This window comes from Lissotriton helveticus, chromosome 5_1 (genome assembly GCF_964261635.1).
Source record: "Lissotriton helveticus chromosome 5_1, aLisHel1.1, whole genome shotgun sequence".
NCBI lineage: Eukaryota > Metazoa > Chordata > Amphibia > Caudata > Salamandridae > Lissotriton > Lissotriton helveticus.
In genome coordinates, this window is record NC_136065.1 from 2,050,726,134 (window position 1) to 2,050,753,070 (window position 26,937).

Below are 26,937 nucleotides of genomic sequence, written 5' to 3' on the forward strand. Positions count from 1 at the left end.
CGAGGCAGGCCTTGTAATCATAGCCTGGATCCTTGTACTAGTGTCAAACCAGGTGGGCGTCTGTGACATCTGCCTGTGACAGGAACAACCGGGTTTAAACCCCACAGGCTCTTTAGGGGACATCCCCATGCACGCTGTAGCCCAATGGATGTCTACCAACTATCTACAATGCAACGTCAGTAAAACTGAAGTTATGCTGTTTGGAGACGCTAAAATACTGTGGACCCCGGATTGGTGGCCGCCTGATCTTGGTATGGTCCCAGAACCAAGACAGGTCGTCAAAAATCTGGGAATCCGTCTTGACCAGGATTTATCACTTAAACAGCATGGCAATCACGTTGCAGTCTTATGCTTCCACACCATTGGCCTACTGCGCAAAGTCTTTCCCCTATTGCCTGACTCTTTTAGGAAAACCCTGGTGCAGGCCCTTATCCTGAGTCGCATCGACTATTGTAATGGATTGCTCCTTTCTGCCAACGAGGGAGTGTTGGATAAACTCCAAGTAATTCAAAATACTGCGGCGCGCCTAGTCCTCAACGCCCCCCCCCTAGAACACCTTCTAAACCCCTCCTTGACAAACTGCATTGGCTCTCGATTCGACAGAGATCAAAATTTAAAATATGCTGTCTGATTCATAAGAGCATAAATGGACAAGGCCCTACATACCTGGTAAAGAAATTTACCACGTACATTCCCCCCAGACAGCTTAGGTCAAGCAATAGTCAGCTACTGGTGGTGCCTCGTGCAAAGAAGGCTAGGCATGGAGGCAGGGCCCTATCAGTAGCAGGGCCCACATTGTGGAACAGACTCCCTCTATCTCTTAGACTCTGTCCGGAACATCTGAAATTTAGGAAACAACTTAAAACCCTTCTTTTCAAAAATGAGATCTGATTCCAGCCCCGCTCATTTCTCTGTTTATGTTCAGCCGGCCCAAAGCGCAGAGATACTCCAGACTGGAGTCGATTCAAGCGCTATACAAACTCGCAAATAAATAAATAAATAAAGCTCAGAAAACAATTGCTAAAAAAATTGACTGAGGTAGCTCTCTCTGTATCTATGCAGATGGCTCAGAAAGAAAAGAACTGATGTCAGCGTGCTAGGGTCCTGCCTATATATGCACACTCACTGCATATCCATTGTGGAAGATGCTGATGAAAAGGTGATCGACACCCCCTACCAGCACAGAGAGGCACTGCTCAAGATTTTCTGGATCAATCTGAGGTCTTGGGAATATTCTAAGGATAGGAAGATGATTCTAAAAGTTACTATGAGATACTATTTGATCACAAGTTTACTGCAAAGCAACATTTCCAAATTCACAATATGAATCTTGAAACTTTAATCCATAAATATCTATAGAATCAGTGGGACCTTGATGAATTTGTGCCAACCTATAACAACATTTACCTTGCCTTCAATATGTATTTCTAATTGTTTCACTTTCACTGCAACTTGAAATTCATCTAGAACTTCATCATCATCACGTGAAAAAACTGGTAAATGATCAAGAATGTTTTGACCCTCTATGCAATAGACTTCTTTTACGATCGGTTTAAATGTTACCCCATTAATTGCACCAGGAAAATCACTGACAGATCTCAATCAAATACGCCATTTCAGGAGCGTTTCACAAGGGTCTTGAAGAAAAGGAGCAGGAGTTACCATTTTCATCACGTTACAGTAAATTGTGTTTGGAAAAAAATAAAAGTGAAGAAATATTTTCTAATGTTAAAAGTACATAAAGGGGCCGATTCCGATTCAGGAAAAACTGCTTCGAATAGCCATTCAGAGCGTTTTTCCCGTACGAATCGTACCCTGCAACGTCCCCCGTACGTACGACGAAGTACGATTCGTACCAGGAGCCGTACTCCGTACGAGTTGTACAGAGACCGTACGAATCAAATCCCGGTCCGAATCTCCCTCGGAATCCGCTGTACGCGACATCTGTACGGTATGCGGCTGGTTTTTACGACCCAGCAAGTACGATACGTGTCGGGTACGCACCGTACGACCCTTTTTCTACGGGAGCTGAATACAGCCGTAAAAGCAGAGATCGCGCCGAAACAGGTACGGAACGCCCCCCCCCCCCGGTACGGTGCGTACCCCCCATGATCGCAGGGGTATGCACCATACCCCATGATCGCAGGGGTACGCACCGTACCCCATGTACGCTGGGTGTATGCACCGTACACCCAGCGTACATGGGGTACGGTGCGTACACCCAGCATACATGGGGTACGGTGCGTTCACCCAGCGTACATGGGGTACGGTGCGTACGCCCAGCGTACATGGGGTATGGTGCGTACACCCCATGATCGCAGGGGTACGCACCGTACCCCTGCGATCATGGGGTGTACGGACCATACGGTGTGTATGTGTTTGTGTGCTTTTCCGTACGACTCGCCCTTACCTGACGTGGACAGTACGAATCGCGTCCTCATACCCCGGTCCGGATCGTACTCGTCGGGTCATACGGCATGTGTACGAGTCATACGCCATGTGTACGAGTCGTACGGTTCACGGTTTCAGCCTTGCAATACGTACAGATCGCGACGATTCGGACGGATTTACGGAATACGGATCATACTACGCGACTCGGACGGACGGGTACGATTTGGACGGAGAGGGCTCCGGATACTAATCGTACGGACGTTTTTTTTCCCGAATCGGAATCGACCCCAAAATGTTACAATTGTAACGTTCTGAACACTGTTTTAAAAAAAAACTTTTTATATCGAAACAGAATCCAATGTTTGCACAAGCGTGCAAATCACTTGATAAGAAACCTGAGAGGAAAATAATGTGAGTACTGGAAGTATATTGGCCACACACATGAATTTTGAAATCTGCACAAGTGTGCAAAAGGAGTGGTGCACGCGGAGGATAGTCAAGGCATGGGAGAAGCTGACAGTGTGTGCGTGGAAATGCACTGGAAGAGTTCAGTACCCTAGGAAGGAGCCTAATGGTCCCAGGGTAGCAAATACAGCATAAGACAGCTGCGGGGCTGGGTGGCAGAGGACAATGATTGACCCTGTGAATCTGGAAGAATCAGTTCTGGAGGAAGAGAGTATGGAGAGGTGCAAGAAGTATGGACAGAGCAGAGACTACAAAACGGATACAGAGATGGATCTGGAAAATGAAGGAGAGCAGGGGATGGGCGAGGAGAAGGGATAGGTAGTGTCACGTATTTATTTATTTTATTTATTTATTTTTTACACTTGTAAAGCGCACTGTTACCGTACGGTGTCCTGGCGCTATCTTGATAACTCCTGAAACTAGATCCCCAGGTTAATTTCCAAAAAGCCATGTTTTTAGCTTTCGCCGAAAGGTCATCAGCTCGGGGGGCAGTCGGAGTACCGCTGGAAGGGCATTCCAGGCCACCGCCGCCCCTCGGCTAAAACTCCTGCCTCCCCAACACACTTTCCTGATGCGTGGGGTCTTGATCAGTCCCAAAGTAGCTGACCTCAAAAGTCTACCAGGTTTGTGCCAGTGAAAATATTGCCCCAGGAATGCTGGACCTATACCATAGATCGCGTTAAAGACAATGCACAGGCTTTTAAATAGAATCCGCGTCCTTACTGGCAACCAATGTAATTTCACTAGTTCGTGGGAGATAGAGGCAAATTTGGGCAAGCCTGTAAGCAGGCGCGCTGCTGCATTCTGCAGTATCTGTAACTTGTCGACTACTCCTTGCTGGGCTTCGAGGAGCAAACTGTTACAGTAATCCAATCGTGAGAGCACCAAAGCCGTCACCACTGTTTTTTTGCATTCTCCTGGGAGAAACGGAATAACCTTCCGAAGGATTTTCAATGTCCAGTGGATGGATGAGGCCAAGGCGTTTACCTGAGTTTTATAGGAGAGTCTGTCATCTATGATGACCCACAGGTTATTGAAGGGAGGGGCACTACCACAGAGGTGAAGCTACAATACATGGACTCGCAGCCCCACTGTGGAGAAGAGAATATGTGGTCCAGTCAGTATGTGAATGTATTTAGGTTGTTACAAAGGGCAGCCAAGCACAGGCAGGGGTAGAAGGCAGAACAGAGGTAGCTGGTTACACCCACAAACACCAACACATGGATAGCAGTATTCACGATCTACACCAGCATTTACTATGAGAAACACCCACAGTGCACCGTAGCAATTTTAGACTGATGAGGAGTTCAGGGTGAGGGGGGTGTGACCTAACAAAACAATAGGGGAGGTTCACAACGAGCTGTGGCTACAGCTGATGACGCCATCCAGGCATCTCCAGTGCACACAAAAGCAGGATTCACCTGCCTCATGTGGTCTTTCGGAAAATGCCCCTCCTCTGGGCAGGAGTTTGAACTAGAAAAAGAGTATGGTAACCAGGGCATGCTGGAATTTGCCATTAACTGCAAAGAAGAGTCTGAGTAGAAGCAACAATAAAAGTTGTGGGCATCAAATCAGATTCCGTTCTTGAGACATTGAGCGCTCTGTTGACGGAGATGGTGACCGAACAGAACTGAATTGCAGGAATTGCACCACGTGCTAAGTCACTTGCACTTTGAATACAAGTTGGTGGTCTTGGATAGTGTATTCTGTAGACACATGGCGTTTGCACTGCGAGGGGAAATGGATCTGCATCAGATGGAGCAAATTTTCAGAAAACGAGAGGAAGTATATGTTGATATGCACCATGTTCTTAGAGACCTATACAGAGTCACATGTGGCTGTAAACAGACCGGGTCATGTGGGCGGTAGAGATTTCACGGATGGCCTGTATCGGAAGGGACACGGGGCGCAGGGCAGTAGTCAGAGGATAAGCTAAGGCTTCAGCACTGCATCGCCTTTTCCAAATTGTTTCTGGTTTTATTGGGCTTTGAGGTTTTGGGTAAGGAGACTGGCAAAAAGGAATTTGACTTTTGTCAAGGACCATTAACAGACATTCTACCAGTGATGGTTGGATGCTTTGACTGGCGCGAGAGCTGGTATTGAGTTGTCCGAAGTGGAACATTGCCTTCGCGGCTAGGCATTACTGATCTGGTGTGTGAAGCAACTGACACATTGTCTCTTTTTCTCTGGTCTCACCATAGCCCTTCTGGGGGAGGCAGTCCTTAAAGAGATTTAGGGCCAGTGCCAGTGAGGGCACTGCTGTTAGCAGACAGTTCACAGGCCCTTTCGATCAGCAGCAATTATCCAAGGGTCTGTAAACCATTTCTGGACAGTGGTGCACGAAGAATTTATTACTGAAGGTTTAGCATTGAGCATCTGATGCAATGAATCTTGTGAGCATCTCAGGAAAACTGATCGAGATAGCTTTCCAGGGAAGTATTTTTGGGTCTAGGAACTGAATGGGGGAATTTGTGAGAAGGGATACTGGTAGGGTTGAGTCATAGATAAAGGCAAGAGGAAAGAAAAAAGAAAAGCGAGAACAGTTGAGCTGCGGGAGAGTGAATAGACTTGTTCATAGGTATCAAGGACCCCCTGAGAATGTAGATACAGTAATTTTGAGAAATATTTTATGCCACCTTTTTTAAAATTTGAATTTCAATTGTATTTTGGTTGTGATATTTTGTAATGCTAATTTGATTATTATTGATGACAGTTGATCAATTTTATTTGAGAATAAACTTTTTATTATTGTTTTTTATCTACCTTGTTAATAAAACCTGAACCACTGAACATATGTTCTAAAGAATTCCTCTCTCATGTCACTTATTTTATGAGCATTAAGAATTAATTGCCTAGGTTGTTAAATTTCATATGGAGAGTGAATAGACTACATGAAATCTGCATGTACATCTATCTGGGAAAACGTAATATTTTTGTTAATTTTTTACAATTTATTTTGGAGCATTGTGGGGGTAGGACTTACAAGGGAGTGTAGGTGAATGATTTGGTTCTAGCAATCATGTCATCGCGCCCCACGCCATCGCTTCCATGGACTACATACTCATCGGAGACCTCAACTTCCACCTCAACAACCTCAGCGATCCCACCTCCACCACACTCCTGGACAAACTCACCAGGAAGGAATAAAGGACGCTGCAACCTGGATGAGCAGCAGAAGCCGGAAGCTCAATTCGGAGAAGACAGAAGTCCTCGTCCTCAGACCCTCCCCTATAGCATAGGACAACATCTGGTGTCACACCGCCCTCGGCAGACCTCCCACATCCACAGACCATGCCCAGAACCTCAGCATCGTACTTGACTCCTCCATCTCCATGACCCGACAGATTAACGCAGTCGCCTCCACCTGCTTCAACACCCTCCACATCCTTCGCAAGACCGTCAAATGGATCTCCACAGAATCAAGAAAGGCAGTCACCCATGCACTCATAACCAGCAGATTAGACTACTGAAACGTCCTCTAAGCTGGATCAACAAATGCCTTCTCCGCAAGCTCCAGACCATACAGAACCCCGCAGCCAGAATCATCCTCGGCGTCCCCCGACACAAACACATCACCCCACACCTGCAAGACCTCCAATGGCTCGTCGTCGAGAAGAGAGTAACTTTCAAGATACTCACCCACACATACAAATGCCTCCACAACATCGGACCTCATTAGCTCAACGAAAGAATTGTCTTCCACTACCCAAGAGAAACCTCTAATCCGCCGACCTCACCCTCACAGAAACCCCGCGCAGCCGCAGAGCCTGAACAGGTAGAAGAGCCAGTCCCCTGATGAAATATCGATGTAATAAATATAGACATACACAAATATCGACTCAAACATATAGAATACAATAATATCGACTCCCAATACTTAAACAGGTAAGTACAAGAATATCAAATGTCAAAAATATCGACTCAAAAATATATATAACTTAAAAATAATATATTGTACATTAATATTATTTTTAACAAAATAAATTACATTTAATATATATTTTAACTAAATATAGCAAATAAACTTAATGAAAAAATATAAACACACAAACATAACATTTATACATATACATATATTTATTTAAATATAATTTATTACCTGTATCTTTATTTTATTCATAAACTTTTTAAATTATATAAAAATAAAATATATACATATTTCAATAATTTGAAATAAAATGTAACATTCTATAATTAATTAAAACATTAAACTATTATAACAAAAATAAAACATACATTTCACAACACAATAAATAAAACAGTAGGGAAAATGTTGGATCGCGGAGGGGTAAAAATTCCTACTCCAGTGAGTGCAACAGTAGGGAAAGTATTGGATAGCGGAGGGGTAAACATTACTATTCCCACTCCAGTGAGTGAAACAGTAGGGAAAGTATTGGATAGCGGAGGGGTAAAAATTACTATTCCCACTCAAGTAAATGAAACAGTAGGGAAAGTGCTGGATAGCACAGGGGTAACAATTAATATTCCCACTCCAGTGAGTGCAACAGTACAGAAAGTGTTGGATAGTAGAGAGGTAAAAAGTACTATTCCCACTGCAGTGAGTGCAACTGCAGGGAAAGTGCTGGATAGCGGAGGGGTAAAAATTACTATTCCCACACCAGTGAATGCAACAGCAGGGAAAGTGCTGGATAGCGGAGGGGTAAAAATTACTATTCCAACTCCAGTGAGTGCAACAGTAGGGAAAGTGTTGGATAGCAGAGGGGTAAAAATTACTATTCCCACTCCAGTGAGTGCAATAGCAGGGAAAGTGTTGAATAGCGGAGGGGTAAACATTACTCTTCCCACTCCAGTGAATGCAACAGCAGAGAAAGTGCTGGATAGCAGAGGGGTAAACATAACTATTTCCACTTCAGTGAGTGCAACAGCAGGAAAAGTGCTGAATAGCGGTGGGGTAAAAATTACTATTCCTCCTTCAGTGAATGCAACAGCAGGGAAAGTGCAGGATAGCGGAGGGGTAAAAATTACTATTTCCAATCCAGTAAGTGAAACAGTAGGAAAAGTGCTGGATAGCGGAAGGGTAAAAATTACTATTCGCAATCAGTGAGTGCAACAGTAGAGAAAGTATTGGATAGGGGAGGGGTAAAAATTACTATTCCCACTCCAGTGAGTGCAACAAAACAGAAAGTGTTGGATAGTGAAGGGGGAAAAATTACTATTCCCACTCCAGTGAGTGCAACAGTGAAAGTGTTGGATAACGGAGGGGCAACAAATTACTATTCCCACTCCAGTGAATGCAAAAGCAGGGAAAGTGCTGGATAGCAGAGGGGTAAACATTATTATTCCCACTCCAGTGAGTGCAACAGCAGGGAAAGTGCTGAATAGCAGAGGGGTAAAAATTACTATTCCCACACCAGTGAGTGCAACAGCAGGGAAAGTGTTGGATAGCGGAGGGGTAATAATTACTATTCCCACTCCAGTGAGTGCAACAGCAGGGAAAGTGTTGGATAGCGGGGGTAAAAATTACTACGCCCCCTACAGTGAATGCAACAGCAGGGAAAGTGCTGGATAGCGGAGGGGTAAAAATGACTATTCCTACTCCAGTGAATGCAACAGCAGGGAAAGTGCTGGATAGCGGAGGGGTAAACATTACTATTCCCACTCCAGTGAGTGCAACAGCAGGGAAAGTCCTTGGTAGCGGAGGGGTAAAAATTACTATTCCCACTCCAGTAAGTGCAACAGTAGGGAAGGTGTTGGATAGCAGAGGGGTCAAATTACTATTCCCACCACAGTGAATGCAACAGTAAGGAAAGTGCTGGATAGCAAACGGGCAAAAATTACCATTTCCACTCTAGTGAGTGCAACAGTAGGGAAAGTATTGGTTAGCAGAAAACAAAATTAATAATAACATTTCAATAATTAAAATATATATATATATATACATATATATATATATATATATATATATATATATATATATATATATATATATTCACTGAAAAAACCATAGGTTATACACCATATATAGTTAGGAATTAGCATTTAAAAAACCTTATTTTACTCACACAAAACCATTGAAATTCCATATATAGTTAGTTGCACTAACTATATATCGCGCACCCGCAATCCACTGCTGATGATGTCACATATTACATCATTCATGACATGGTCAGTGACATCACTGATGACATCACTGATGACATCTCAAATGACATCACTGATGACATCACTGATGACATCTCATTTGACATCTCAAATGACATCACTGATAACATCATCCAGTGACTGTGTGTTTCTGTAAAGTTTAAATATGTTTGATATATTGAAGAATGAGTGGATGTATAAGTGTCTGGATGAAGGATTTAGTAGGTGCGTGACTGACTGTATGAGTGAGTGAATAAATGTGTCGTACTAAATGCATGGGTTAGTGACTAAACTGTCTAACGTACCGGGCATTTACCTTTTTTTGCATGTAGAGGAAAGGAAAAAAAATTCGAGCGTCCGAGTTCTAAGGTGTCCCAGGGCCATTTTAGTGGACCAGGCCCAAATCCAAAGAACAGGCCGCCATTTTGAGAGTCCTCTTGCAGCCGCCTGTCCCTGTAGCATCAAGAGCGGCCGAAACTCAGCTGAATGGCAACTGAAACGGTAAAGGGGCGCCCCACTACAGCAGACGAGCCTCCACCTAGGAAGGCCCGTTCACGCCCCCTCCCCCCCCCCCTTCGGGCACCCCACGCCGTTATTCGGAGCAGGATTGTAGGATGGCCACACCAGTACGGCAACTTGCTAGACACCACCTCGGTGCCTACCGAATCTCAGCGCCTTGTGGTGTCTTCTATTCAGAAAACATTGTTGTGCTGCCTTCGACCTATTCGCCGCAAGTGCGCACGCAACTCAGCTGCATTGCTTGCTAGACACCACCTCGGTGCTAACCGAATCTCAGCGCCTTGTGGTATCTTCTATTCCAAAAATATTGTTGCGCTGCCTTTGGCCCCATTCGCACATCGGTCCGCTACTGACGCCATCTCACAGGCCAACGGGGCGCCCCACGCCGACTTTCAGCATTGTAGGATGGCCACACCAGTGCGACAACTTACTAGACACCACCTCGGTGCCATCCGGATCTTGGCATCTCAGCGCCTTGTGGTGTCTTCTATTCAGAAAATATTGTTGCGCTGCCTTTGGCCCCATTCGCACATCGGTCCGCTACTGACGCCATCTCACAGGCCAACAGGGCGCCCCACGCCGACTTTCAGCATTGTAGGATGGCCACACCAGTGCAACTTACTAGACACCACCTCGGTGCCATCCGGATCTTGGCATCTCAGCGCCTTGTGGTGTCTTCTATTCAGAAAATATTGTTGCGCTGCCTTTGGCCCCATTCGCACATCGGTCCGCTACTGACACCATCTCACAGGCCAACGGGGCGCCCCACGCCGACTTTCAGCATTGTAGGATGGCCACACCAGTGCGACAACTTGCTGGACACCACCTCGGTGCCATCCGGATCTTGGCATCTCACCGCCTTGTGGTGTCTTCTATTCAGAAAATATTGTTGCGCTGCCTTTGGCCCCATTCGCACATCGGTCCGCTACTGCCGCCATCTCACAGGCCAACGGGGCGCCCTACGCCGACTTTCAGCATTGTAGGATGGCCACACCATTGCGACAACTTGCTGGACACCACCTCGGTGCCATCCGGATCTTGGCGCGTTGTGCTGCCTTCGGCCTATTCGCACATCGGTCCGCTACTGACGCCGCCTCACGGGGCGCCCCACGCCGACTTTCAGCATTGTAGGATGGCCACACCAGTGCGACAACTTGCTGGACACCACCTCGGTGCCATCCGGATCTTGGCGCGTTGTGCTGCCTTCGGCCTATTCGCACATCGGTCCGCTACTGACGCCGCCTCACGTGCCAACGGATTTTCTACGCTTTTTATACCCTATGCCGCATAACAGGTCATGTGACTTGTTTATAAAACTTTTCATTGGTTCATTTTACTTTTGGTTTCCTAATGATGGAAGGCTTGATCATATGACCTAAAAATAACACTTTTCATTGGATGAAAACAATTTTTTTTCCCAAACGATGAAAGCCCCACCTTGTTTCTGGATGTTTCAGACTGAAGCTGGCGTCAGCATGAAAGCACCACCATCTCGTGGCTCCGTCGTGGTCATTCCGCGAGCAATCATGGCAGCCGCTCCCCACCAGAAGCCTACAGGAGTCGGGGGCCCCCAAGACTTTTGTAGAATCCTCAAGGCGGAGGGGACGCTTTCGAGAATGGGGTCCAAGACCTAGCAGACAAGCGTCCGATTTCCAAGGTGTCCCAAGGCCATTTCAGTGGACCAGGCCCAAAAAGGAAAGAGCCTGCCGCCATTTTTAGAGTCCTGTAACAGCCGCCTATCGCTGCACCGCAAGAGTGGGCGCAACTCAGCTGAATGGCGGATTTTGACACAGTGGACCAAAAGCGGACGGAATGGCAACTGAAACGGTAAAGGGGCGCCCCACTACAGCAGACGAGGCTCCACCTGGGGAGGCCCGTTCACGCCGCCTCCCCCCCCCCCCGGGGCGCCCCACGCCGTTATTCGGAGGGCGGCAACTCACCTGAATTGCGGATTTTGACACAGTGGACCAAAAGCGGACGGAATGGCAACTGAAACGGTAAAGGGGCGCCCCACTGCAGCAGACGAGGCTCCACCTGGGGAGGCCCGTTCACGCCGCCTCCCCCCCCCCCCCCCCCGGGGCGCCCCACGCCGTTATTCGGAGGGCGGCAACTTACTGGACATCACCTTGGTGCCATCGTTCTGCTGCCTTGGAACTATTCGCACAACAGACCGCTACTGATGACCCACCCCCGCGAAGCACCACGCCGGATACCGAAATCAGTGCGGCACCCAGGCAACATCACCTGGGTGCCGTCCAGAAATCTGGACGTTGTGCTGCCTTGGGACTATTCGCACAACCGACCGCTACTTCCTTCTTTTTCCCTAAAAATGTTTAAATGTTTTTACTGTTTTTGTTTTGTTGTATATATTTATAAGTTATTAAAGTTTTATAATCCTACTACTTTGTTGGAGTGCTATATATTTTTAATGTGACACATAATTGTAAAAACTTTGATGTATAAAGAGTCATCCCTGGAATCTTCCGCTTCAGGCTCGGTCCCCTCCCCAATCACAATACAGGATGGTTTTCAGATAGTAGGAACGCGTGTGGTGTGACGGATCTCATCGGGTGTGGGCCTTGATCTACTATAACTCCTTTGAAGAGGGGTGATTCTTTACAGCTGGGGCCATAAACTACATCTGCAGGGCTAGCTGATAGCCTTCGACCGGCCTGGACAATCGGACACAGAGGAAGAGGAGTGTCAGAGGGTGCGGTAGTGAATAGGGCGAAAGGGAGGTGTCGGGCGGGCACAGGGTGTGATTCTCAGGGAAGAGCAGCGCAGATGGGGGGAGGTTTATTGCCCATGCATAAGACAGAGAGCGGGGGTGACCAGTGCCTGGGGGAGATGCTTGCGAGGGTGGGGAGCCATGCTAAGGATCGACAGCGTGCAGAGAGTGGGTCTGGTCAAGTCATCTAAAATGGCTGCCGTGCACGACAAAAGTGTGGCATTTGAAAAAAGGCAAGATGGCGCAGACAATGTTTTTCAACACTTCCTGATTTCCTTCGAATCGAACGTTAACAGACGTTGGGGCATATTACCAAAGTTAAGCGATATTTACCCTAACGATGCTTAGCAACAAATTTTTTACCGCTAAGCATCGTCAGAAATTATCGCAGATAAACCTTGCTATTATCAAGGTTTATCGCAAATGCGATAAAAAACGGCCGCATTGCATTAATATCGCTGAAAAGTCAGCGATATTCATGCATTACCGAGCTAATGCTCTTAGCCATGTTATCCACCTCCCATTGGATAACATGGCTAAGAACTGCTCAGGGCAGGTGTTACTTTTTGGAGATATTCGCGCTTAGCGCGAATATCTCCAAAAGTTGGTAATAGGAGATAGCGATGTTAGCGACTGTTTCCAGTCGCTAACATCTTGGCATGCCCACTTTGCATGTCATTAGTGATAAATATCACTGACATGCAAAGTGGGGCCCAAGATAGTCGCTATCTTCTACTAGCGGTCGCTAACTGGTGTTAGCGACAGCTAGGTAATACGGAGATAATTTTATCTCCGCTTTCTTGGCTTTTAAAGCCAAAAAAGCGGAGATAAACCCCCTTGATAATATGCCCCGTTATCTCTCCCACACTACCGATCCCCCTGGGCTTAAACGCCGAGATGGTAGGGACTGCATCCCGTGAAGATAGGCCGAGACGTCACTCAGCAGAAAAAAAAGTTAAAAAAAAGTCTATAAACATACAATAAGTTAAAAGTCAATCATTCTTCATTCCTTGTAGTACGCTCCCCAGTCCGCTTCCCGTTACGCTAACCGCGGAGCCCTTTTAAAGCCTCCACATCAAACCTATGGGGTCAGGGAGGATCTACTATGCCCCCTTATGGTCATTTGCCCCTTCGCTTTGGCCTCCTCTTGTCTCTCGATCCTACCGAGAGACAAGATGGCGGCCGCTACGGACTGTTTGGAATGTTTACAGACGCCGGAGAAACAATCAGCTTCGCTTCACAAAGCTCCGTAACGCGAAAAGTACGCGAACTGGAGCGCTGCCCGTTCCGCTGTTACAGATATATATCTTTTTTTGAACGTTAATTTCTCAAAATCCACTGGAGCACATATATTGAGACCTAGCAAAGGCACATCGGGCTACCAGTCCCTACAATTTTGCCAAGTGTCGTGCAAATCCATTCAGCCGTTCGATTATTATTATTTTATTTTTTTTTTGCCCCGCGGGGTCCTTTTAAAACCTCCACATCAAACCTAGGGGGTCAGGGAGGATCTACTATGCCCCCTTATGGTCATTTTCCCCTTCGCTTTGGCCTCCTCTTGTCTCTCGATCCTACCGAGAGACAAGATGGCGGCCGCTACGGACTGTTTGGAATGTTTACAGACGCCGGAGAACCAATCAGCTTCGCTTCACAAAGCTCCATAACGCGAAAAGTACGCGAACTGGAGCGCTGCCCGGTCCGCTGTTACAGATATATATCTTTTTTTGAACGTTAATTTCTCAAAATCCACTGGAGCACATATATTGAGACCTAGCAAAGGCACATCGGGCTACCAGTCCCTACAATTTTGCCAAGTTTCGTGCAAATCCATTCAGCCGTTCGGGCTAAAAGTGAGGCCAACCGCCCTATGGAAAACTCAATGTTAAAAACACGTTTTGGGACCCCCCTTTTTTCTCGGCCCCCCCCTTGACGAAACCCCCCCAAATTTTCAGGGGCTACTCAGAAACAAAATGTTCAATTTTCCTGAAAATTTCAGCCAATTCCGTCCACAAACGCCAAAGTTATTAGACATAGAATTTTCAAAAATCCCATAGAGAAAAAATCCTAACTATATATACCTACTGGCGACCGCCAGTAGGTAATATATATATATATATATGTATATATATATATATATTCTTAAAAATAAATGAACAATATTTTTAAAATATACCATTAAACATATAGAAATAACACATATTAAAATGTTAATTACATATAATAGAAAACTCTATAAATATGATATTTAAAAAATTAATAAATACAATTATAAACAATATTTATTTAAGAGAAACAAATATTCGCAAACAAACAAATTATTTAAAACATAAATGTATTTATTTTATTTCCTATCCTATAACACCACACCAATAAAGAAGACCTCAACATTTTTATTACATTTTATTTCCATAATTATCATAATAAATATTAAATGTAAATTATATTAGTATTACAAAAGACTAAGGGCTCCATTAGGATGGCGGGCAGACTTTGTCCGCCCGCCATCCTTGCGGGAAACGGGACCACCCGCGATATGTGCGGGGTCCCAACGTGCACATTATGATGCGCCCGCCACACTGGCGGGCGCATCATGCATATTTAACATTGCGGTGGGCGGTGCTTTAAGCAGCACCCGCAGCAATGTTAAAAATGCATATTTTGCATTTGCATTCACAAAGCGGCAGGCACCACGCAGTGCCTGCCGCATTGTGCATGCAAATGCTGGGGGGTGCCATGGGTACCCCCATGTACACCCCCACCCCCACTTCAGCCTGGGTGCCCGCAACGAGCCCCCAAAGCAAAGACCTTATACCTTTCCATGGCGGCAATGGACCGCAAGCATTGCAATATGGTTGGCGGTGTCTCGAAGACACCGCCACCATATGTAGGCACTTTTTCAAAGGCGACCGGCGGAAAGGCAGCGGACGGTCTTTCCGTCCACCGTGGACCCCCCAACCATCCTAATGTGGCGGGGGGTCATTTCAGTGAGGATGGAGGGCGGATTGCACCCGCCGGGCCGGCGCTGGCTACCGCCAGCCCAACAGGGGTAATCCGCCCGCTATCCTAATGGAGTCCTAACATCCACAACACACACCTACAATTAGTTACACAATTACAATTGATAATTACTAATTAATTCAAATTAACACATAATTAATAATTCATCAATAAAAAATGAATTACTTCCCACCCGTTCCACCATTTACACCTATAAACACCAAGACACACACCTAATATTAATTACACAATTACCATAAATAATTAATTCATTTGAATTAACAACTAATTATCAAACAATAATTAATAAATATATTTACACATTTAACACTATAACATCACAATTACACAAATATGAATAAATATACATTATTCAATACATTTCATATAATTAAATTACTTTCTACCCTATTCCCGTATAAACCCACAACCCGCTACGGAACTAATAATGCAAAAATCAATTTAAAAATAATTAACTTCTATAGATAATAAATACAAATTATATAATTAAATACCTTCCCACCCTATTCCCCTATAAACCCACACCTGCTACAGACCTAAAAACGCAAAATTCAATAATTTTTTTTAATTAACTACTAACATTTTAACACATATAATAAAATACAAACAATTCTTATACAAAAAACAAACATCACACACATATAAAATATATACTAAAATACATACCATTAATAAAAAATCTATACTTTTAACAACTATATGTTTACAAACGATATTTAACTCTTCAATATTTTTTACATCGATATTACTTACCTAAAATCAATATTCTTGACCACAATATTTTTTCTGTCGATATTTCTGACCCAAGATATTTTTACCTCGATATTTTTACATCGATATTATGTTTCTGCACCGGAAGAGCCTTCTCCTACATCGCAGAAAAGACCTGGATTGAGCTTCTGATCAGCATCAGAAATGCACCCATTCTGCATATGTCCAGGAAGACCCTCAAATACCTGGCTGATTGGAGATGCCCCCTCTGCCCCCAGTGCCTTCAATCAATCAATCATTCAGGGGTTTTAATATAGCGCAGTACTCACCCGTGAGGGTCTGAAGGCGCTGGGGCAGGAGGGGAGCGGCTCCGGATCAGTCGAAGAGCCAGGTCCTGAGATCCTTCCTGAACAATGGCAGGGTCAGGGAGCATCTGATGTTCATGGGGAGCACGTTCCAAGTCTTGGCTGCGATGTAGGAGAAGGCTCTTTCGTCAGTTCTGTGTCTGCGGATGCGGGGTACCTCCGCCAGGGCGTAGTCGGTGGAGCGGAGATTTATCTTGGGTATGTGGAAAGAAACTCTCTCGTTGAGGTATTTGGGTCCGAAGTTGTTAAGGGCTTTGTAGGCATGGGTGAGGAGTTTGAAAGTGACCTTCTTCTCGACGGGGAGCTAGTGGAGGCCTCCTAGGTGATGAGTAATGTGTTCGTCACACGGGGTCCCGAGGACGAGGACGAGTCTGGCTGCGGCGTTCTGAATGGTTTGGAGTTTGTGTAGATGAGTTCTGTTGATTCTGGCATAAAGGGCATTGCCGTAGTCCAGCCTGCTGGTTATGAGCGCATGGGTGATGGTCCTTCCGCAGTCAGGGAGATCCATTTGAAGGTCTCACGGAGGATGCGCAGGCATCTGAAACTAGTGGATGCGATGGCGGTGATCTGGTAGTTCATGGAGATGGAGGAGTCAAGGATGATGCCGAGGTTTCGTGTGTGGTCTGTCGGAGTATGTGGATTTCCGAGGGCAGAAGGCCACCAGGTGTTGTCCCAGGCAAAGGTGCAGGGTCCAAGGATGAGGACCTCGGTCTTCCCCGAGTTGAGCTTCAAGCAGTTTTCTTTCATGCAGGTTGCCACGTTCTTTATTCCTTCCTGGAAGCAGAGTCTGGTGTCTTTGGGATTCTCTGTGAGAGAGATGATGAGCTGGGTGTCGTCGGCGTAGGATACAATGCTGAGCCCATGCTGTCTGACGATGGCGGCGAGGGGGGCCATGTAGATGTTGAAGAGCGTGGGCCTGAATGATGATGCTTGGGGTACTCCGCAGTTTATTTTGGTGGGTTCGGAGAGGAAGGGAGGTAGTCTGATCATCTGGGTTCTGCCGGAGAGGAAGGATTGGATCCAGTCGAGGGCGGTTTCTTGTATCGTCGCGAAGTCTGGCTGCGAGAGTGCGATGCAAAACGGTGTCGAAGGCTGTGGAGATGCCCAGAAGTATGAGGGCCGCAGTGTATCCCTGGTCGAGTGGCCTGCGGATGTTGTACTTGGCGGTGAGGAGGGCGGGCTCAGCATTGTGGTTACTGCAGAATCCAGACTGGGAAGCGTCTAGGATGGAGTTCTTTTGATGAAGGCGGTCAGCTGGGTGTTTACGAGTCTCTCTGTGACTTTGGCTGCGAAGGGGAGGAGAGAGATGGGCCTGTAGTTTTTCAGGTCTGTTGGATCGGCAGAGGGTTTCTTGAGGAGGGGTTTGACCTCCGCCCGCTTCCAGTCGTCTGGGCAGATGGCGGAAATAAAGGAGGAGTTGATGGTTCGTCCTAGTTAGAGTGCGATGGTGGCCCCGTGGAATATGTGCGGTGGGCAGGGGTCCGTTGTGGCCCCTGAGTGGGCTCTCTTCATGGTCGTGGTGATGAGTTTGACGGTGGTGGGATCCCAGGTCATGATGGTTGGCTTATCGGTGGCGGTGGGGGTAGTGGTATCCGGTTCGCTGAAATTGTCAAAGAGGGTCTTGATCTTCAGATGGCGTGGCGGGTTTGGTTGCGGTGGTGGTGTTGAAGGTGAAATGGACGCAGTGGTGGGCGGTCCAGAGGGGCTGGATGGTGTGGCTGGAGCAGATATTTGCTCCTCCCACGAAGATGGGTCGAGGGTGTGTCCAGCTCTGTGAGTGGGAGTGTTGACCAGCAGCTTCAGCCCGAGGTTGTCGGGGTTGTCGAGGAGAGTGGTGGAGTCGGGGTCGATGCCGTTGTTTAGGTAGAAGATCAGGTCTCTAAGTAGAATGTAGTCCATGGAGGTGATGGCGTGGGTTGAGACGAGTTCGGCGATGGTAGTTGCGGGCTGGGTGCGAGGTCCTGGTGGTCTGTAGGTGAGGATACCGCGTAGCGTGGTTCTAGGGCTGGTCTGGATCTGGAAGTGGAGGTGTTCTGTGTTGGAGTCGGGGTCACATGTGCTGGATGTGGAGAGTCGGAGGGAGGTCTTGTGTGCGATGGCGTGGGGGTGGTCTTTTCTCTGGATCTTGTAGCCATCGGGGATGGCCGTGGTGATGTCAGGGCCAGAGGAGGAGTTGGTCCAGGTTTCCGTGAAGAAAGCAACGTTGGGCGAGAGGGTACCGATCAGCTCCTAGATTTCGACGGCGTGTCGGTGCAGGGAGCGCACGTTGAGGAGGATGCATGATAGGGTTACGGTGGTGCAAGCATCCGGCGGGCCTTTGGCAGTTAGATGTGCTTTGTCGATGGTGAAGGATCTGTGGCAGGGTCTGCAGGAGTACTGTCCATGGGTGGTGTTATGCGAGGGTCTTGCGCAGCCGGCGAGTCTTCTGGGTATCGAGTGTGTGGAGGGAGGTTGAGTCGTAGCGGTGGGGCCTGGGAGAACCAGGGTCCCTGGCGCTGGTCGCACTTACGGGTGAGTAACGCGCTTCAAAATTCCCTGATTGATTGATTGATGTCATAATCTGTAAGGTGCATCACATTATCTAGTTACGCAGTAATTTGTCTACCCTAACTTGTGCTTTCTGTGCAGAGATGAGGCGGCTTCTTATTAACCATGATATCAATAAAAACCTTGAAATGCAAAAACCAAAGAAGGAGCTGGGTTAGTTTGGAGGATCCTGAGTGCCACATCGTGGTTTCTGATAGCCAAGCTTGTACAGATAGGAACCAGCCATTTCAACCTGGGCTTGTGATAAGTTGAAAACCTGAAATAAAGAGTATTTTGATTTGATTTGGTTCTAGGAAAAGATAGACTGTGGATAAGTGTGAGAAACAGCAAGTCGGATCAGAGAGGTAAGGAGTGGAGATTATGCAGGGAAGGATGGACAAGGAGTAGATATGCCCAGCAGGGGCATATGGTAAACTATTTAAAAGAGAGTGGTAGAGGGCCAAGCAGGGCATTCAGGCAGAAAGATGGTGGCAGAATAACAGACATGAAAGTGCGGGCAGTGCAGAGGACACGTTTGTGAGCTGGAGGGATGCCACATAACTATTACCAGAGGCATTTCTTTAGGGTTGAGGCTGCGATGGTGGGGTACAGCTTAGAAAGAGGATGATAGGTTGAAGGAGTTAGGCAGGTGGCAGTCAAGACATGGCTGGGGCTACGAGACCCCAGGGAAGCCATGAGTAGGGAGGTAACTGGTGGGATTTATCTTTGACATCTAAGGGAACGAATAGGGCTGAGAAGGTGGTGTGGATGTGCATCCATTCCACTGTAAAGTGGGCACAAGAGCATGCAAATAAGTAGTCCTATTATCAACAGCAGCTGGGTCTAGATGAGGAAGGTGTACCTGACAGCTGACATGAGTCAGAGGGGATGCTTTGAAGCCTCTTGCCTACTACATTATGTGAAATGGGGGAGAGGGGATCCAGTCCCCATGCGATTTTTATTCATCAGGGAAACAAGCTTGGATGCCGTAGCCATAAATAGTCCATGCTCTTAGGCATGACAGAGTGCATCTGTCGCTGCTAGGGAGCAGGAACCAAGTGATGAAGGTAATGGAAGTCATGGAACAATGGTGTGGGGAAAGAGAGCGACCAAGGGGCTCATTATGATGGTGGGCGGACCAGAGTGTGCCCGCCAATGTACGATGTTTGGGACCGACCACCAGTCATGCGGCGGTGCCCCCACACAATTTTCAATGCGCCTGCCAGTATGGCGGGCGCATCCCGGGACTTTAACACTGGGGACGGTACTGCTTTTGCAGCACCATTCGCAATGTTAATATGGCATGCATTGCATTTCCTTTCACTACGTGGCACTCACCACACGGTACCTGCCACTTAGTGCTGGGAAATGTTTGGGGGTACCATGGGTACGCCCCCAGTGCACCCCCCCAACACAGAGGGGGCCCACAAAGGCCCCCCAATCCAATCACCGCCAGCCTTTCCATGGCGGTTGCATATAGAAAGGCTGCCTGTAGCCAGCATTGTAAACTGGCGTACGGTGCCTGCTAGGCACCGCCGCCATTTACAAGGTCCTTTCAGCTCCGCCAGGCAAGCTTTTTTTTTAACACAAACTTTATCACGTTTGTAATTTTTTTCAAGACGTAAATACCATCTTCCATAACACAGCTAACACGTACATTAACAAGGTACCAGTACATCATTACAAATTGCGTAGGTCTACGACAACAATGCATTACTGTGTATACATCTCCTGATAGTAAATATTCCAGTCTATATCTTTACCTTACATTGTGAGATTTAAATTATTCCTGATAAAACAATATAACTACCCTAAATACCTCCCTCCACCCCCCCTCGCAGTTATATAACTGGTAGCACCATCTGTATTCGCCTCGTAGACAGATTAATATAGTAACATTTCGCATACAGACCTGCACAAGATCCAGGACTTGGAACACATCGCCAGCCAATCTTAACGACTGCCTGTGGCGGGCGGTCTTTGCACCCGCCATGCTTGCGGAACGATTCCACCGCCATCGCAATGTGGTGGGGAGAAATTGCCAGCCAGATGGTGGAGGATCTTCCACCGCACAGCTGGAGGTGGCAGGCCCTCCGCCATCCTAATGAGCCCCCGAGTGTAAGAGGGAAAGAAAGAACACCATGGGCCTTTTCGCAAGTTGCACACTACTAGAGATACCCTTACCACTGGCAGAATTGCCCTAGTACTGAGTACTGTGCAATTACGAGTAGAACCCATGGAATGGGGATGTTTTAGATCATCAAACCATACGCAATTCACCATTCCATAGGGTTGTACTACATACATTTACTGTCTGCTCTAAGCAGATGGCAAATGTATGCACGAGTCTGTGGGTGGGGGATAATGGAGCTATATAAAAATATAAACAATAAAGAACATGAAATAAGCCTACTGGCAAATGTAATCACATTTTGATTTCAGGGCTTAATGTCTATCTTAATTGAATACATATCCATGGTATTTGAAGATGGTGCTCTCTGACTGCCAATGAATGGGACATGGATGCTTACCTTACCTTTTCTGTCAATCTTAAATAATGAAACTGTACAATTCCAGTTAAAATGAAGATGAAGAGGCTCCAAGTAGAATACATGTAGAACATTTTAATGCAGTACAAATGGTCCCATCCATCCACCAACCTGTGTCATATGCAACTGACTGCAATCAACAGTAGACTCATCACACCAGGTTCTATCACCATAGTGTTCCTTAAACATACACAAGATGAATACAGAAAGAGAAAGATGCAGGGAACAAGTAATTTGCAGGATGTTACAGAAACCCATCGGGAGCAGTCACATATGAGACCCACTTTTCAACCAAATCTTAAAGTCTTCCTAATATAAAGCTGTCGAAAGCAAAACCTCGCCGAGGCCACCTGAAGGAGTATTCCAGGAACAGCCTATTGGACTAACAAACAATTTTAAATATTGTCTGAACTACAGGCCTTATTCTTTTCACACACTTCCACCTTAGAAGAGGGATGAACCCTAATGGATGAACATGCATTTTCTCCTTATACAGTGCACAACATCTGCAAGTTTGTATCTGAGGGCCAGAGTTCACAGGAGATGGAGGATAAAACAGTGAGTCTATGGTATAGCACTAAAGGGGAGTTGGGGAGATTTATACACAAATTACTGGAGGTTCTACATACCTTGAAAATATATACATCACCAAGGTACATACATATGAAGTTAAGTATGGCAAAGTCATGCAAACATCACTTTTGAGATTTTGTTGCTAGATACTTTATCCCTCAAGCTGCTGGGCTCCAACAGTAAGTAAGGGAGACAGGAGAAATGTCCCGAAAGCAGCGCCTTACATATGCCAGTATTTTCCTCTACACCTTTTCAGCCTAATTTTGTAACTTTTATTTACCTTTGCATGTGGAATATCCTTTGTCTCCTTCGGTGCACAGGTACCTTGGTCGCATTATTTTTGGGATATGGTCTTTCTGGAAACTACCCCATTGCAAGATTCCATTGGCGCAGGAATCTCTCTGTAGCATAACAAGGGAGATAATGCAATATACATGATGGTTAAAATAAGGCATTAATTATACAAAGAACAATGAAGAAGGGATGAAAGGATGGAGAGAGCAGGGAAAGAGCAGAAGGAAATGGAATAGGGAGGAGGAATAAGAAAAAGAAAGATAAAAAATGAAGGGAAACGGTTATAATATTTTGAGAGGTAAAGCGGGATCAAAGAAGGAAGAATGAGGCAGGAAAAAACAGAGGGATAAAAGCAATGATGCAAGAGAAAATACTAGGGTATTTTATGAAGTCTAGACATTGACAGCCTAAAGTAGAGTTCGGTAGACGGGTGACTCTGTCACATACGAAATGGATATCCTGTCTGCCGTACTACAGGGGCATTATATCCGATGGCACTTGTAATACGGCGGACAAGATATCCATCACAAGTGTGACAGAGTAACCCATCCACTGAACTCTAAATCAAGCCCTCAGTGAGGAGAGAAGGGCAGTTAGAAAGAAAGAGAGAGTGGGTCATATATAAATGCAGAAAAGGTGTGACAATATATGTATATTTGTAGAAAAAAGAGGGTAGGAGGTAACAGAGGCGTGAGGCTGAGAACAAAAGGGCATGAAAAAGGAGACAGAACAATCATGTTTTATTCAGTGATTTGAAGACAAGTTAGAGGTTGCAGATGTTCTCATCTTTCACTGGGTCATACCAATCTCATGACTCCTTAGTTGGTTTACGGTAAGAAATTACGTTTGAGCTACAAATCACCCCATCACTTGCACATTTCCGAAGATGGGTAGTGGATTTGCTGAAAACCATACTCTTAAAAAACAGAAGCAGGGAATGATGTAGTGCCTACATTCAGTTGCATCTTCCCCTGGTACCCCAAACTCTCTGAGCCTGATTGGGAATTTGACGGATGGGTTACTCTGTCACAAACGTGATGGAAATCCCATCTGCCATATTATATAAGTGCAGTTAGATATAATGCACTTGTATTATAGTGCACGGGATATCTGAGACGTTTGTGACAGAGTAGTCTGTCCACCAAACTATAAATCTCAAGAAGACACAGCCAAGTCTGTTGAGAATTAGATTTAAACATTTTGGGCAGGGTTATGAGCAATGCATCAAATAATGTCCTCCAGAAGCAGGAACCAGGGCATCCAAATTATTTTCTCTTTCTGTCCTTTGATTTTATAGAGTCATCTTTAGTCAATTCTGGCTCAGTCACCCTCAGACTCTGCCTTCATGTTAAGTAGGATACTATGCTATTTAGGACATGCTCACTAAACTACATTTTGCTTTTATTTTTTTCTGAACAATTGCTTGGGCCTTAAGGCCTGCAAGTTTTCAGGGCCACGTTTGGGTGATGTCACAAAAAACAGGCTGGCGCTAATTTTAGCTGCCGAGCACCAACGCAGACACCCTTACATCATAGTGCTCGGGGTACCTTTGTTGTAGTGGAAGATTGTTTATGTGCAGGAAGGTGTTCGCAGACGGGCTGTCTGCCCTTACATGGGACAGACACAGCACTCTTACCGGTGGCTGAAGATTCCAGGAGGATCTTAGATCAGGGTGACGTAGCAGCGATCATTCTCCTGGATCTCAGCGCCAAATTTGACACTGTCAATCATAATATCCTGACCCGCAGACTCGGGAGACTGGGAGTGGCAGGGGGAGGACCGTTCCATTCGGATTTCTTAAGGAGAAGTAGTGTCTAAACATATGGCTAGCAGATGCGGTGTGCTTCAGGGAACCTCCCTGAGCCCCACGTTATTTATTATATATATATGTAGGAGGCCATTAGCTGAGATAGTTCAACAATTTGGCATAAAAATCATCACATATGCGGAGGACACAAAATTGGTTGAGGCCTTGAATTGCCCAGACAATTCTTCCGCAAGTCTAGGTCCTTGTTTAGAGTAGGTTGCCAAATGAATGGAGCTCTCTTGCTTAAAGTTGAATGGAGACAAGACAGAGCTCATGCTCCTAGGTAACTCGCTGAATCCTATCACAGAGTTACACTGCCCAAATCGCCTTTGCCCTTCCCCTCCACCAAAAGGCCAGATTAAAAGTCTTGGCATGTGGCTGGATCATTACCTGACTTTTGGGCACCAAACAGCAAAATTGTCTGCAACGTGCTATGGCATCATGAGAATGCCTCGGAAAGTCCTCCCTCTCCTCCTATTCCAGGCAAGAAGGATCATGGTCCAGGCATTGATTCTTTCACGCATGGACTATGGAAATACACTCTATCTAGGAGCTCCTAAAACCACTACAGCCAGACTCCAGATCATTCAGAACTGTGCAGCACATCTGCTCCTAAATGTCCCTTATCGGCAATCAGCCAAACCTGCTTTGAAAACCCTACATTGGCTTCCGATATTGGAGAGAGTCAAATTCAAGGCACTCTGTATTACCCATAAGTCATTCTGGGGAAAGGGATCAGCAATCAATCGCTCTTTGATTATCCCTTACCAACCGAATAGAAGCCTTCGATCAGCAAACTTGTTACTCGCCACAGTGCCAAAACTAAAGAAAGCGAGAAGTGGAGGGCGCTTTTTTTCTTACTATGCAGCTAGGCTGTGGAATGCCCTTTCACTCCAAATACATCAGGAATCTAATTATATGTCTTTCAAGAAACTACTGAAAAAAGTGGCTTTTTAAAATCACTGGCTAGTAAAGCCACTCTCTTGGTCAGTGTCTGCAAACAGCACTGGGATGCCTCAGGGTAGCTACGTGGTTTATAAATGTTTCTTTATTATTATTATTATCATTATTAACTCTTGCTTGGGTAGCACACACACATACACACACAGTGTACATTTCACTGCAGAAGACACAAATCAAGATACAGGGCATTTGGGTCTGGATAGTGTGACGTGAACCATCACAATGTTAACTACACACATCAAAGCACAATGACTCTAGGTCTGGCTAAGCACACCCTTGCCTTCCTAGGCACACACCAAAGCATATTTTCTGGGTCAGAGCAGGGTGTCACACACCGTCACACAGGCCCGGACTTGCCATAGCGGGCACCGGGAAATCCCCCGGTGTGCTGCATGGGTGGGGGCCGGATTTGGGCCCCTGGGGGGCGATTTTGGTACAGGGCCGATTTAGCTGCAAAATCGGCCCTGTACCAAAATCGGCTGAAAACCGGCCCCGGCAAAGAGCTCGGCGGCACCTCCAAACCCCCCCATCCCAGAGTGGGGAGGAGGGGGGGGGGGCGGCCGAGCACTTTGCCAGGGCCGGTTGTGGTTCCCAGTCCGGCCCTGCCCTCACACATCAAAATATACAGCTTTTGGGTCTGGCAAGCATGCACAACAGCAGTTACCTTATTATCCAACATCAGTGTGAAGGTCCGTATCTCGTTTTGATCATTTTTGACACTGACAAACTTGACAGGCATCTCACTGCTCGTCAATAGCTTGTGCTCTGAGGTTATTAGGAAGAAAATAAAGAAGTAAGTGATAAACATAATTGAAAACAAGCATTGGCAATGCCAAAAGATCTGCTTTTATAGGAATTGAATAGTACTATGAAGCATTACAAGTACATAGCATGGGAATGGATATGTATTTGTGTGGAAGCAAAACAATGTAGAATAATATGGGTGTAGGTTAAAAGGTCAGGTGACAGTTGTATGTATGTATGTATGTATGTATAAATGGTTTTGTAACGCGCACTGTTACTGGGGAGTATCCTGGCGCGAAGGGAGGGGCAAAGACAGATGAGCGGGGATCAAATTAAAAACTGCTACTGAAAAGGTGGGTTTTCAGATTTTTTTTAAATTGAGCAACTGTATGACTGGAGCGAAGATGAAAAGGGAGAGCATTCCAGGCGCGGGCAGCAACCACCGAAATGGACTGACCCCCCAATCTAGTTCGCTTAAATCGCGGGAGGGTCATTTTTAATAGAGCAGATGAGCGGAGGGCTCTTGTAGGGGCATACAGTGTGAATCTTTTCTTTAAATAGACTGGTCCTTGGTCATGAATTGCTCTGAACGCAAGCACCAAAATTTTAAAGAGGATACGTTGCGGAACTGGAAGCCAGTGGAGGCCAGACATATGGGACCGAGCACTCTTCCATCTGGGGACGTTGCAGAGAAGGCGAACTGCGGCATTCTGCGGTTGCACTGTCAAGCCAAACCTAAACATCCATGTAGGTTAATGACTGCCCTCCTTCTATCTGTGCTGCTGTCAGAGAATAACACTGTACAATATCTACTTAACTAAGACACTTTAATAACATTACAATGTAATCTGTGTGCCCCTGAAAGCTTAATCTCAGGCGGCTGGATAAATGTTTGTAAAGCTTTTATTTCGACATTTTAGTCATAAAGCCATAAAACATTTTATAAAATACATTCATTTGAAACATAATTTCCGATGTACAATAAATACATCTATGGTGCACAAGGACAACATCATGGGGCGATATGTACGATTTGTATAGAAATACATTACTCGATCATTATGATTATTTACATACAAAATTCAATTTAAAACAATTTAATAGTCAATTACAGAACCAAATTTAAAAGCCTATTTACATTATATAAATAATTAAAATGCCAGTAAGTTAAAAAGCATATTT

General features: G+C 45.9%; 1 protein-coding gene across 1 annotated transcript in view; it reads right to left on the minus strand.

Moving 5' to 3' along the window:
• Positions 1 to 26,937, minus strand: part of C2 (complement C2) — a 658,041-nt gene that overhangs the window by 13,950 nt on the left and 617,154 nt on the right. The window contains exons 15-16 of the mRNA XM_078645909.1: positions 25,676 to 25,776; positions 22,228 to 22,348 (exon numbers count right to left, since the gene is read on the minus strand). Coding sequence (XP_078502035.1) covers positions 22,228 to 22,348; positions 25,676 to 25,776 — 222 coding nt within the window. The remainder of the gene's footprint in view (positions 1 to 22,227; positions 22,349 to 25,675; positions 25,777 to 26,937) is intronic.